We start from the raw sequence: 14,762 nt of genomic DNA on the forward strand, positions 1-14,762 counted from the left end.
AATTCTTGTCTCAGGGTCCACTTCTAGGGGAAGCCAAAGTAAGACAAACGTCTTTATGCTTTTAGAGCTGCAGAACCTCTTCTTCAAATGGCATTCTATACCGAAGACTAGTAAGTAATATTTGTACAATGACACGTGTCCTGACTTAGAGATTTTTTGGGAGTGTGGTGGTGTTTGGAGGCCAGAGCTCAGCCTCTGTGGTCTTCTTTCCCTTCTCGCCGCCTCCCCAGCACTCACTGAAGACACCTACGTCCTCTTCTACAGCTCTGCAGAGCACAGCTTGTCAGCTGTGGTGGAGATGATGAGGATAAGACAGGAGATATAAAGAGTAATATAAATAAATAGAAACAAGCAGGAACAAAAAGGAAAATATGTACCTTCAAAGGCATAAAAAGCATGGACAAATAAATAGTTTTTGCAAAGCAGTGCAGTAATTCTACAAAAAACATCTAGAGGTTTCGAAGGCTCTTGCACATTGTCTAGTTAGTAGCCTACCACACTTAGAAAAGCAGTTGCTTTGTAGAGAATCTAAGTCGAGATCGAGTATGGGCAACACATAATGGGCTAAGAAGAGGTGAGTCCTCAGTTTGGAAACCAAATTGCCTTTTGAAACCATAATAAGTAAAAAAAAAAAAAAAAAAAAAAAAAAAAAAAAAAAATTGCAGAAGAATGTTCCCAATTAGCTACATGCTTATGAACCCATTGAATAGCTCAAGAAAAGAGGCTTGTGAGAAAACCCACCCAAATATACCCAGGAGGAAATTGTGTGTAATTGAAGGAAACTATAGGATGGCTACATAATGTATTGTCTAAATCTGGACATGACAGATTTGGATAACCAGTGTAAACTTGGGTTTTCCAGGCAACTGAAATGTGATTGTCCTTACTATAACTAATTAATGGAATTGCAACTGAAGGTATTGTGTAGTGGTGGACAGGGGACAAGACCATATTTCAGGTCAGCCATCTGTAAACTTGAGTGTGCATCAGAATCACCTAGAAGCTGTGTAAAAACATGGATTCCTGGCTTTAACCCCAGAGTTTCTGGCTCAGTGGTTTTGGGGTGAGATATGAAAATATGCATTTCCAGCAAGCTTCCAGGGGATACTTATGTAGCTGGTCCACAACCACTCTTGGAGGATTGCTTAAGACCAGCAGTCCTCCACCCTGGCTGCATATCTGAATCACCTGGGATATTTAACACATCCTCACATGGTCCTCACCCCCATCCCAGTGGAATCAATCTCTGAGGATGGAGCCCTGATACATGCATTTTAAGTGTCTCTGCTGATTGTGATGCATGCTGAAAGTTGAGAAGCCCAGGATTATCTAAAAGAAAACTGAAACGCTGGAATGCATCGTGAGTCTCAGAAACTGTCTGGGAAGAGCTTTGAAGAAGTGGGGACTTGGGTCCCTTGGCACCTGGCATCTTGGGCTCCCAGGAAACCTGTCTAGAAAAGGATCATCACAGTGATGATCTGCCCAAGGGGACAGGGCTATCCCTTTAGAGCAGCTCTGCTTCCCTTTATATCATATCCCAGACTCTTGAAAAGATTTTTGCTTAGAGAAAGGCATCTTTGGCACAGTGGGAGTTTAAAACGATAAATATAGTGGTTACCAGGATATTGGACTATCACTTCTTTCAATGTGCAATAAAGATCAATTTTTTTGTTTGTTTGTTTGACACAGAGTCTCACTCTGCCGCCCAGGCTGGAGTATAGTGGTAGGATCCTGGCTCACTGCAACCTCCACCTCCTGGGTTCAAGTGGTTCTCTTGTCTCAGCTTCCCAAGTAGCTGGGATTACAAGTGTGCCACTATGCCGGCTAATTTTTGTATTTTTAGTTGAGACAGGGTTTCGCCATGTTGGCCAGCATGGTCTTGAACTCCTGACCTTGGGTGATTCTCCCGCCTCAGCCTCCCAATGTGCTGGGATTATGGGCATGAACCATGGTGCCTGTCCAATACTAATTTTTAATAGTCTGAGTCACCTTTGTCCAGATCACCACCAAACTCCCTTCTTAGTGGGTCTCTTTGCTTCCACTCCTCTCTACCACTCTGCTGCCACTCACCATTCTCTACAAAGCAGCCAGGAGGATCTTTCAAAACATGCAGTCTCCTGGGGAAATCTTCCAGTGGTCCCCTGCTGCATGCACGATGAAACCCCAACTCCTCATCCAAGGGCAGGCTGGCCTCTCTGACTTCACTCTCACCACTGCTATCCTTGCTCACTCTCTTGCAGCCACCCAGGCATGTTGCAACTCTACTACATGCTATTCTGTCCCACCTTCAGGCCTTTGCATGTAAACTCACCTCTGCCAAAGATGCTGTTCACCCACGTATTCCTATGACTGTTCCTTTCTCATCCTTCCAGTTTTCCCTCAAACATCAATATCTTCAACCAGCCATCACAGTCATCTGTGTAAAGATTCCCTCCTCCGTCTACTCCTTCATCCTGCCATTTGCTCCTTTTTTCTCATCTTCCTGTTTCTGATTTTCACAGCATTTGTCATACTCTGCAATGTTCTTGTTTCTGTCTTCCCACTAGCATGTTAGCTCTATTATCTGCTTCTTCACACCCAGCCCCAAGTTTAGAGTCCAGCATATAACATGTACTGTGTATTTAATAAACGAGCAGTTCAAAAGCAAATGCCATTAAGATCATTCATTTAACTAACCACCATTTTTCAAATTCCAGATTCACCAATGTCCGATACAGTAAGTTCCTCTTCAAATGTTTAATTTCTGATTCCCTTCTTCTTTGTTCTCAAGATCAACTTCCTTGTCCCTTCTTCTAAGTTACCTGCTCTGTAAACAACTTCTCCTGATAGTCCCAATCTGTAACTTATATCTCTTCCTCATTTGGAAAGAATCCTCTTTACTCCTGGCTACCCATTCTGTAAACTGCCACTCCTGCCGAAACAGCTTTTCCACTGAAACTACCCTTCCCGCCTTTGCTGTGCCCTGACATGCCCAAACATGCCTTGTACCACAACGGACACCTCTCCCTTCCTGCCTAATTAGCCATATTCAATTTTAAACAGTAACCAATCAGGTCAGTTTAGATTGTGCAGTCCAACTCCAGCCAATGGGGACAGGACACAGAAGCAGGGACTAACCGTGTTAGGGATAAAAACCCCTTGCCTCTTTTGTTCGGTGTGCTCTCTCAGTGGCCAGAAGTGCGAGCAGCACCCTTCTGTAGAAGTAAATTGCCTTGCTGAGAAAACTCTCTGCCTGAGTGCTAGTTCTTCTTTGCGGCACCGAGCACTTGTTTCTAACAACCAAAAAGTACAAACTGCTCAAAATTTGATTCTCCATGTTGACTCTCTTAAAGGGAGGAGAATGTATTGATGAGGCAGTATCAGTATTTTGGCACATTTAACAGTGACTATTTCTTCCTGGAAAAGCTATTGTTCTGATTCATGGGACAGTGTTTTCCACATCTGGTTCTGGATCTGGTTAGGATGATTTTATTCCCTTGATCTGGTTTAGTTTTTGGAAAACTGACCCAGTGATATGCTTGGATCTAGATATTTGAAAAAGAGGATCTCAATGAAGGCCACATAACATACCATCATCCTAGGGGGCCCTATCTAGTGATCATCTGAATATCATCTATAAAAGCAATGAGCTTATTTCTCAACCAATGACATCTTCCTGTGTAATTTCAACATCATCTACCGTGTTGATCTCCATAATATTCAAAACTGTTATTGGTTCTTTCAAATTTCCTCTTTTGTGTATGAATGATCTTCCAACATTCTTTTCATGACAAAACCATTTGGTCTCTTATTATAGAGGGATGAAGACTAATTCCAGCTTGTCACCAAGACAGTCATACTCGGTTTGCTTCCTGTGTGCTCACCTTTTCATAAAACATGTTTTGTCATTTGTTTTTTGTCTGACTTACCTTGCCAACATCTCTTGGGAAAGGCTGTCTCTGATTCTCTGGAATTAAAATGGGAGATACCACAATGGACCTCTTTTGTCTTGGTACAGGAGAAGTTCTTGCAAATTTAAATATATCCTAAAGGGGGAAACAAAAGGATTGATTAAAAATCTCCCATTGAAACGATGTATCAGTCTGCTCTGAGATAGAGTTCCTTTGTTGGGAAAGCATACAGCTGTTTGGAAAACGTTCATTGGATTCCATCAAACCCTATTAGCATTACCCAAGTACAATATTAGAATAATACTAAAGCTGACATTGTTATTCACTATAACTATCATAAAGCTATTTGAACCCCCAACTTCCAAATCATTCTACTCACAATGACAGTCTTGATTTATGCATCCCTCACTGTTTGCATATTACTGTTCTTAATCTGCCAAGCTACTGGATTACTTGCCTGGTCAGGAATCTGGAGGACTTGCTTAGATATAAAATTTTATTTGATTTATAGCCTGTAAAGAATTGGTTTTATAACAAATCCTAAGTGAAAAGAACAAAGTTAGATGCATCATATTGCCTGACTTCAAATTATACTACAAGGCTATAGTAACCAAAACAGGATGGTACTGGTATAAACCTAGATTAATGGAACAGAACAGAGAATCCAGAAATAAAGCCACATACCTACAACCAACTGATCTTCAATAAAGTCAGCAAAAACATATGATAGGGAAATGACACTCCATTCAATAAATGGTTTTGGGCTAAACACCCATATGGAAAATTGGATAATCATACACCTAAGAGTGAAATTGGACCCATAGCTTTCACCATATACAAAAATTAACTCAAGATGAATTAAAGACTTCAACATAAGATCTGAAACTATAAAAATCCTAGAAGAAACCCTAGGAAAAACTCTTCTAGACATTGGCCTCGACAAAGAATTTATGGCCTAGTCCTCAAAAGCAAACATTACCAAAAAAAAAAAAAAAAAAAGGACAATTCGAACTTAATTAAACTAAAAAGCTTCTACGCAGCAAAAGAAGCAATCAACAGAGTAAGCAGATGACCTAGAGAATGGGAAAAATATTTGTAAAGTATGCATCCAACAAAGGACTATTATCCAGAATTTACAAGGAACTCAAACAGCAAAAACGAATCCATTTAAAAGTGGGCAGGCCAGGCGCAGTGGCTCACACCTCTAATCCCAGCACTTTGAGAGGCCAGGGCAGGCCAATCTCCTGAGGTGAGGAGTTTGAGACCAGCCTGGCCAACATGATGAAACCCGGTCTCCACTAAAAATACAAAAATTAGCCGGGCATGGTGGCAGGCACCTGCAATCCCAGGTACTTGGGAGGCTGAGGCAGGAGAATTGCTTGAACCCAGGAGGCGGACATTGCAGTGAACCAAGATTATACTACTATACTCCAGCCTGGGCAACAGAATGAGACTCCAACTCAAAACAAAACAAAAAAAGAAGTAGGGCAAACAACATGAACAGACATTCTTCAGAAGGACACATACGAGGGGCCAACAGACATATGAAAAATGCTCAATATCACTAATCTTCAGAGAAATGCAAATTAAAACCACAATGCAATATCATCTTACACCAGTCAGAATGACTATGATCAAAAAGTCTTAAACAACAAATATTGGTGAGGCTGCAGAGAAAAGAGAATGCTTATATACTCTTGGTGGGAGTGTAAATTAGTACAAACTCTGAAAAACAGTATGATGATTTCTCAAATAACTGAAAATAGAACTACCATTCAACCCAGCAATCCCACTACTGGGTGTATACACAAAGGAAAAGGAATCATTATATCAAAACAATACCTGCACATGTGTGTTCATCATAGCACTATTCACAATAGCAAAGATATGGATTGAACCTCAGTGTCCATCAACAGAAGACTGGATAAAAAAAATGTTGGGCCAGGCGCAGTGGCTCACGCCTGTAATTCCAGCCCTTTGGGAGGCCGAGGTGGGCCGATAACCTGAGGTTGGGAGTTTGAGACCAGCCTGACCAACATGAAGAAACCCCATCTCTACTAAAAATACAAAATTAGCCAGGCGTGGTGGCACATGCTGGTAATCCCTGCAATCCCAGCTACTCAGGAGGCTGAGGCAGAAGAATCACTTGAACCCAGGAGTCAGAGGTTGCAGTGAGCCAAGATCGCACCATTGCACTCCAGCCTGGACAACAAGAGTGAAACTTAGTCTCAAAAAAAGAAAATTGGGATATATATATGTGTGTGTGTATATGTATGTGTGTATATATATTCTTAACATATGTCCCACATTTATAGATATAATACATATTATATCTTGTATATATATTTATATATTATTACATATATATATTATCAGTATAAGTATGAATTAATTAATATGTAATGAGATTATAATATACTATATTATCAATTGTATATAATTAATATACTAATATATTCATATATAATATTATTTATAATAATAATGTATAATTAATATATATAATATATGCGATATATTTAGTTTTAATATGATAATAATAGTATAGTAATAGTTATGTCTATACTACTTCGTTATATAGTATAATATAAGTTATACAATATATATAAAATGTGGGATATTGTTTATATAATATATATTTGTATATAATATATAAATGTGCATATAGGTATATATATATATATAATGTGTATATATATATTATATATTTATATAAGGATATATACACACATATACATATACACACACACACATATACACACACACACACAAGCCATAGAATACTACTCAAACATAAAAAAAAGAATAAAATCATGTCTTTTGCAGCAACATGGATGAAGGAGGAAGACATTATCCAAAGTGAAGTAACTCAAACAGAAAAATGCCGCACATTCTCACTTTTCAGTGGGAACTCAACAATGGGTACTTGTGAACATGCAGAGTGGAATAAGAGACACTGGGGACTTCAGAAGGTGGGAGGGTGGGAGGAGGGCGAGAGCTGAAAAAATCACCTGTGGGGTACAATGTTTGCTCTTTGGGTGATGGGTTCATTAAAAGGCCACCCTTCCCCACCACACAATGTGTGCATGGAAGAAACCTGCACTCGTACCCCTTGACTATTTTTTTAGATACTCTCCCAATAATAGGGAATTTTGCTCTAGGGTAATGGATAGGCATTTTCAAAATGATTATTCTTTGTAAGAGTCTTCAAAAAAATTTACAAAATGAAAAATAAAAAGCAACTCTCCTCATGGGTCACTGCAAGGTCCTTACACTCACAAATGAATAGGGATAAAGGGACAATCACAAAGTCCCAAACTATGTCAGACATTATGGAGACTCATATTCAGTGTATTGTCAAGGAACACGTGCTATTATTACGATTAGTGGGGGAACTGTTGGAATGCACTCTCCAAGTAGCATGTTCCAAGTTCAGTCATTGGAGTGGCACTGTCAGGGTGTTTGCTCTATGTGTAACTCATCTTTTTCATTAAATGTGTTCAAAATGAAAACTTTGTATCATTTTAAATAAAACGTTAGTATCGCTTTACATAAAAAGAAGGAAAACATAAAAATAAACTTGCTGGGCCGGGCGCGGTGGCTCAAGCCTGTAATCCCAGCACTTTGGGAGGCCGAGATGGGCGGATCACGAGGTCAGGAGATCGAGACCATCCTGGCTAACATGGTGAAACCCCGTCTCTACTAAAAAATACAAAAAACTAGCCGGGCGAGGTGGCGGGCGCCTATAGTCCCAGCTACTGGGGAGGCTGAGGCAGGAGAATGGCGTGAACCCAGGAGGCGGAGCTTGCAGTGAGCTGAGATCCGGCCACTGCACTCCAGCCTGGGCGACAGAACGAGACTCCGTCTCAAAAAAACTCCGTCTCAAAAAAAAAATAAAATAAAATAAAATAAAATAAACTTGCTGGAGACCTAATGACACTATCAAATTTGAGCTCAAAACTGTTGCCTATGGAAAGTTCTTCATTTTCCAGGTAAAAAGGGGCTAGTGTGGTGTTAAAGGGGTGTTAGCACCAAGCTGAGACTTCCTCCTTGATCTGATCAGATGACCGAAAGAGAATTGAAAAAGCATATCATTTCCAATACGCAAACTGATCTTCTTTAATGCCACATCCTAATTAAAATTCCCTTCTGCATCATCAGAAGTAAACATCTGAAACTTGACAACAGGTTCCTATCAAAATCATGTGATAAATAATAGTTTCATTCCATCTTTGCCCCCAAGGCCCCACAAAAGAATGCGTGTGTATGTGTGTGTGTGTGTGTGTGTGTGTGTGTGTGTGTGTGACAGTTTTAAAGGGAAATTTACGTAATACAATTCAAACAGGAAACAAGATAAGCTAAGGATCTGAAAGCATCTATAAATAGCCATTCTTTTGATTTTGGTGGGAGTATAAATTCATAGCACCCTTGTGAAAAGCAATCAGGCAATATTTATTTATTGAGAGTTTTATGAATGTACATATCCCTTCACTCTGTAATTTTACTCCTAGGAACGCATCCAAAGGCTACATTCAAAAGAAGAATAAAACTGTATGAAGGAAGATGTTTAGTGAGACATGATTTATAAGGGGCAAACATGAAAAACATCCTAAATGCTCCATAACAGGGACAAAGTTACATTTGGGTTTGTTAGTAGGAGATACTCTTAGGCCATGACCAATAAGGCAATTGTGAAGACCATGTTCCAACCACTATCATCATCACTCCATTGCCCTCACCATCACTACCCTAAACTACTATAGTAATGATACAGTAAGCATATGCTGGCCAATGCACTGGGCACTTGGCATCAGTCCCCTGTAATATTTTCAACAGACCTGCCAAGTAAATCTTATCCCTCCTTAATCAATGAAGAAAGTGCAGAGAGGCTGCATACAAACTGCTCCAATTTACCTAGCTAGCACAGAGAGTATTTAAGACAAACTATGTAGGAAAATATAGAATATCATATTGAATGCATTCCATTTTATATACACTATACTGATCACAGAAGAATATTAAAATCTCAATGAAAGACTAAGTCAAAGACACTTTGGTCTCTAGGTAGTGAAAAAGACTCAATATGCAGGCAAAGAAAACCGGATTCTGTATAAGACAGTGAGAAGAAAAAGAAAGAATAATGTAACAAACAAACAAAAAAGCCAACTACTCAAAACGAACCCGACCCTAAACAAAGAAACAGCATTGGCCGGGCGCGGTGGCTCATGCCTGTAATCCCAGCACTTTGGGAGGCCGAGGCGGGTGGATCACGAGGTCAGGAGTTCAAGACCAGCCTGACCGACAAGGTGAAAACCCGTCTCTACTAAAAATACAAAAATTAGCCTGGTGTGGTGGCACGTGCTTGTAATCCCAGCTACTCGGGAGCCTGAGGCGGGAGAATCACTTGAACTTGGGAGATGGAAGTTGCAGTGAGCCGAGATCCTGCCACTGTACTCCAGCCTGGATGACAGAGCGAGACTCTGTCTCAAAAAAAAAAAAAGAAAAAAAAAGAAAAGAAAATTATAGTGCATTGTGTTTACACAAAACTGGTATTTAACATCGATGAAGATTCTGTTGGTTTATTAAGGGTGACAAAAATAGGAAATATGTAAAATATACGTAATATCTGAATGTCATTCATGATAAAATATATCTTGAGCCTCAGATGAGAGCACAGTCTAGGGAAACACTTTAAAAAGATGTAAAGTTTGTGCAGATGTAAAGGACTGGTGAATGGGCTTCATTCTAGAGCAAACATAGCCTCAGCTCATGATGACAACTTATGTCTAAATGTGTCCAAAGTAATGACAAAGCATACTGTGTCATCAATAATGAACTTTGCATAGTGAGTCATGAAGTGCTTACTTGTGTTTTCATACCCACAAATGGGTGATATTTGTGTCCTCATGGGTGTCTAGAGTGGTCAGGTCCCTGAGTTCCCATCCTACCTCCGGTGTCCTCTCAGCTCACCAGCTAATCAAGTCCACAGCTGCCAGTCCATTTCCTTGATTCTTACAGCACATCCCAGAAGTATGGCAACCAGCACAATTGTGCTAATCCCTGGATCTAAAGTGACCAAGAAAAGAAGCAGGAGGCTCTGATTCTTGAAAAACAGCACCTGGAAGGGACAGGGTGGGGTGCTGCTGGATGAATTGATTGTAGAGAAGCCACCATGTGCATGTCGACTCTCTGGGCCCGCCGTGGTGAATGAATGAAGATGCAGGAGAGCAGAGATGCCCGCAGGAGGTGTGAGAGGAGAGAATCAGCGGCTACGTCAGCCTCAGAGAGGAGGCCAAACACTGCTCCCCTCGAGGCAGGACACAGAGGGGTTGAAGGAAATTTTCCCATCTGGAAAGGAAGATAATTTGCCTGTCCTCTAGGTTATCAGAATGAAATGAGAAACTGCATTTGAAAGTGGTCTGCACTCTCTAAAGAACTGTAGAAAAGTGAAGGATGAGTCTTATTAACACCAGGACGGAGGAAGTGAGAAAATGACGGTGAGCCACTCAGCCCCTGTGAGGAGTGAGTAATTCGGCTGTGGGTGGCCTAAGGCCAGATCTGAAACACAGACACATGTAGACACGCAGCCCCTTCCAGCTTTCCAGATTCATGAGACGTGTGCAGATGTCAAATGTTCTCTGTGACATTAAATGCACACACTTATACACATGTGGGTTTACACACACACCAGAATCCATTTGATAGACACACATAACACACACACTCGTGAACAGATGCACATGCAACAGACATGCACCAGCTGCCTAGACCCAAGGACATATGCCCCACACCTTCGCACTCCCAATGTGCTGAACACAATCCCCTCAGTCACAGGAACAGACACAGGCACGCAGAGGTGTGCAGAGGAGAGTGAGGTTCTGGGGCCGCTGCCAACACCAGACCATGTGTGTCTCCTGGGACTCCCCCCACAGCAGTCTCTGGACAGTGATCCACAGCATCTTTAGCCTGGGTGATCCGAGGCCTGCGGCAGCCTCATCCAGCCTTGCTTCCGTCAAAGGGGCAGTGCTGTGTCTTCAGGGAGCCTCACGCATTCTGGATTCTATTAGAGGAGGATTGTCATCCCTACACAAAGATCTCTGGTTTCACGCAGCTAAGCAGCGTCTTCATCTTCCTGTCTTAGGGCATTTGAGGTTAAAATCTCATTTGCTTTCCTCCCTGTTTCTCAATCTCAGGGGAAATTGAAAGTGCATTAAAAGCAAGTCTGCTATCTGGAAGCACCACATCACTCAGCCCCAAAGAACATATTTGAGAAATAAAAGGGAGAACCCCTGAAACCATGAGGGGCAGAGGAGGGGTTGAGGGTGGCAAGGGAGGGTGGAGGCCAAGGGAAACAGGAAGGTAGAAAGAAAAAAAGAACACGAGAAGAAGCGAGAGAGTAGATTCATATTAACTAAATCATTCATTCATTCTTTCATTCATTTCTTCAAAACGTATCTATCAAGCCCTTTCTCCCTGCCAGGTATAATCCTAGGCATCTGGGTTGGTGCAGTGCCTAAAAGAAGCAAAGCCCCTGCCCTCATGAAGCTTCCATTCTAGAGAGAGGGGGCAAACTATAGAAAGAGAAAGAGAAGAACACATGTGGCTCAAGAGAAAAGATCAGCAGGGAGGAGGCCTGGAAATGCTCAGGGGGAGAGGGTGCTGATGTTTTAGATACGGAGGCGAGAAGGGGTCCACCGAGGAGATGACAGTGGAGAATGGAGGAAGAATGCGCCAAGTGGGCAGGGGGAGGAGGTACTGCCAGCAGCAGGAGCCTGCTGGGCATGGCGGAGCTGCAGCATGGCAGCTGCGGGCTTGGGCAAGGTGAGGGCTGTGAGCGGAAGGAGACAGTCAGGGCCTGGTGAAGGGAAGTCAGACCCTGGAGAGGCACGCAGGCCATGGAGAGGGCCCTGGCTTTTACTCCGCGTGAGCAGTGAGCCATGGAAGGGTTTTGAGCTGAGGCGTCCAGTTGCAATAAAAAATATCATAGCTGCTTTGTGTGGAGAATAGACTTAAAGGGATAAACATACATAAATTAGTTGGATTTCCTCCTTCTCCCAGGTCGGTCCTAGGATAACAAGCTACATTCACTGTGGCTCAGTGCTCATTGTCCTACAGTGATTTGCCTGTCCTCTAGGTTATCAGAATGAAATGAGAAACTGCATGTAAAAGTGGTCTGCACTCTCTAAAGAACCTACACTGTCCTACAGAGAACACTCAGGCTCCTCCTACAATGCAAATCTGAGCATTTGATTTGAGGAAAGGGAGAGTTGGAGTCAATTTCTCTGGCAGGAGCCCTTCTCCCCGCAATAGTTTAAAAGGACCATTGAGGTATAATTTATGCACCATGAAATTCACCCGTTTTAAGTGTGTAACACAATGATTATTACAAAATTTACAGAGTTGTGCAATCCCCACCACATCTAATGTTAGAGCATTCCCACCACCCTTAAATGAAACCTCATGCCCATTAGCATTTACGACACTCCGCTTTACGACAGCCACTGGCAACCACAAATCTACTTTCTGGCTGTATGTGTTTGTCTTTTCTGGACATTTCACGAAAAGACCCCATGCAATATATCCCCACAGTATTTCGATGAACTTCACCCTCTTTCATTGTTGATGCGAAGACTAAACAGGTAGGGCTGCAGCGCCATCCAGTGACTGGTCAAGGGTGTGTCAAGGTCAGCCTCCTGGCTTCCAGGTGGGACCATGCTTAGTGGACATCCCAGGCCGCATCCCTGCCGCCCAGGAAGATTGAAGCCTCCAGGCACCTGCAGTCAACAACTCCTCCATCAGCCTCCTTCCCTACCCCCTCCCCCTGACCTCCCTCTCCGCCAGGTGTGGATGCTGAGACCCCCTCCCCAGTTGCGTGGTCTGTTTCCCGGGAGGCCAACCTCTGACACCTGCCAAAGCATGGTGCTCAGTGTCGAGAGACCAAATGGGAAGGGTGTCCCAAAAGTGAAGAAGTGCTCACTTTTGTTATGTCTGCCAGACTGGCAATCTACAGCTGGGACTGCACTCCAAGTTTTGTCTGTCCCTGCCCCTTTCCGTCACACCCGGCAAAGGGCATAAAAGCCTTCCCTAACAGCCAACTGGAGGAAGTGGTGAGGTTTGAAAGGAATGATCCTACTTCCTGCACACCTGAACACAAGGCCGTCCGGACGCAGCTTGACCCGGGCTGACTACTTGTTGGAGGATCTCCTATATATGCCGACATTCAAACAGGGAAAGAGTGTCCAGATAATTCACCTGTCCTCATTCCCTCTTTCTGCCCTCCTGGACCCTGGCTTTGCATCATAGAACAAGTGATAGGGAAAATAGTAAAACCTATAAAGAAACCACAAGCCTCTATCATCTTTGTTCCCTCTCCTACTTTCATAACTTCTGGACAAACTTGCTCGCTAAGAGGAGATATTTTAGCAAGACAAAGCATTGCAGAAGCTGAAATACGTCTTCCTGGCAGTCAGGGAGTTAAAGGAGAACAGTGAAAGGTGAGACTCACGCAGTCAGCCCAGCCCAATTATGGACAGGCTTGTAAGTCAAGGTAAGAAGATTGGATTTGCTTTCAAGGCAATAGGGAGCCTTTGCAGGCTTCATGCAAAGACATGATGCTTTGGGTTTGAGTTCAAGGACCTGAGGGTTATTCCACTGAAGGGTTTGAAGCTTATATTCTAGACTCAAGATGATATAACCTGGTTCCTTCTAACCTTCATAACCCTAAGATTTGCCTGGGATGCTAGTCCTGGATTCACCAAGTCTGCCATAGAAAATACTGTCATTTATTGAGTATTTATTACATGCCAGGCACAGTACTAAATATATTATAGTATTATCTCACTTAATACATTCAACAACTTGCTGGCAGAACCACCATGGCTGTTTTCCTGAGGTTAAAAGATGTAAGAGACTTATCTCAAGTCATTCATCTCTTTGACCTCTGTAACTCCAGAACCGTCTGCTCTAAAAACACTTTGCTATAAACCTCCCCAGGGTTGCTGCTGGAGACTACCTTTTCAAGGAGGTCCGTGCTTGGCTGCAGAGGTCTTTTGACCCATTTACTCAGGTATAACTAGATAATCACATCTTTAACATTTTCCCAGAGAGAACAAATCTCCAGCCCCTGGCTAAAAGGAGCTACCTATACTGCAGGGGACAGCTTAATTGTCTGCAAATTTTGCAAATGAATGGAACTGCAGAAGCCAATCTCCAATTTATTCCATTCTTGCAGCTGATCTCATTGTGCTAGAAAGTTGCTGGGAGGACAGTTCTGTGCTACTCAATTCACATTTTGTATGCAATCAAACACATGGTTCAGGCAGCTCTGCAGTACCTGGGGCGACATTTAAAGTTTGCTTCATTGCCTCCTGGGGCTGAAGTTTGCCTACTTAAGGAAGAAAAACCCAACAAATATCCAACTTTCGGCAGCAAATTTAAAAGGCTGGAGAGGCAAGATAGAAGCTTACTAAATTTCCATCTATCTATTTTCCCAATATTCTAGAGGCCAAATATCAGCAAAACGAAGTCACCCACTGCAGATTTACTGTATAAAGTTATGCTGACAATAAAATGTGGTGACATAGAAATTATCCGTTGTTAGTTCTTCATATCGTCTTATGGCAGAGGGTGTTAGGGAACTCATTTTAAAGGGTCAGAGAAGATGATGGTTGGTGATTCATAGGATGGCATCAAGCCAATCTGTTGTTGTTGTAAATTACACCACTCAATGCTTATCAATGGCCCCCAGACAACCAAGAGAAATGGGTGCGAGCCATTGTTACCTTGCGTCTTCATGCATGCATCCTTTTCAGTAGGGACAGCCAGCAACGTCAGAAACAGCATCTCCAGTAATGAAAGGCATACATCAGAGGC

General features: G+C 42.4%; 1 protein-coding gene across 1 annotated transcript in view; it reads right to left on the reverse strand.

Annotated features, from left to right (window-relative positions):
• The window catches only part of CDH13 (cadherin 13), a 1,182,232-nt gene that overhangs the window by 671,356 nt on the left and 496,114 nt on the right, over positions 1 to 14,762 (reverse strand). The window contains exon 4 of the mRNA XM_017860982.1: positions 3,909 to 4,025. Within this exon, the coding sequence (XP_017716471.1) occupies positions 3,909 to 4,025 (117 nt within the window). The remainder of the gene's footprint in view (positions 1 to 3,908; positions 4,026 to 14,762) is intronic.

Source organism: Rhinopithecus bieti, unplaced genomic scaffold, assembly GCF_001698545.2.
Source record: "Rhinopithecus bieti isolate Rb0 unplaced genomic scaffold, ASM169854v2 scaffold_1618, whole genome shotgun sequence".
In the NCBI taxonomy this organism is placed as follows: Eukaryota; Metazoa; Chordata; class Mammalia; order Primates; family Cercopithecidae; genus Rhinopithecus; species Rhinopithecus bieti.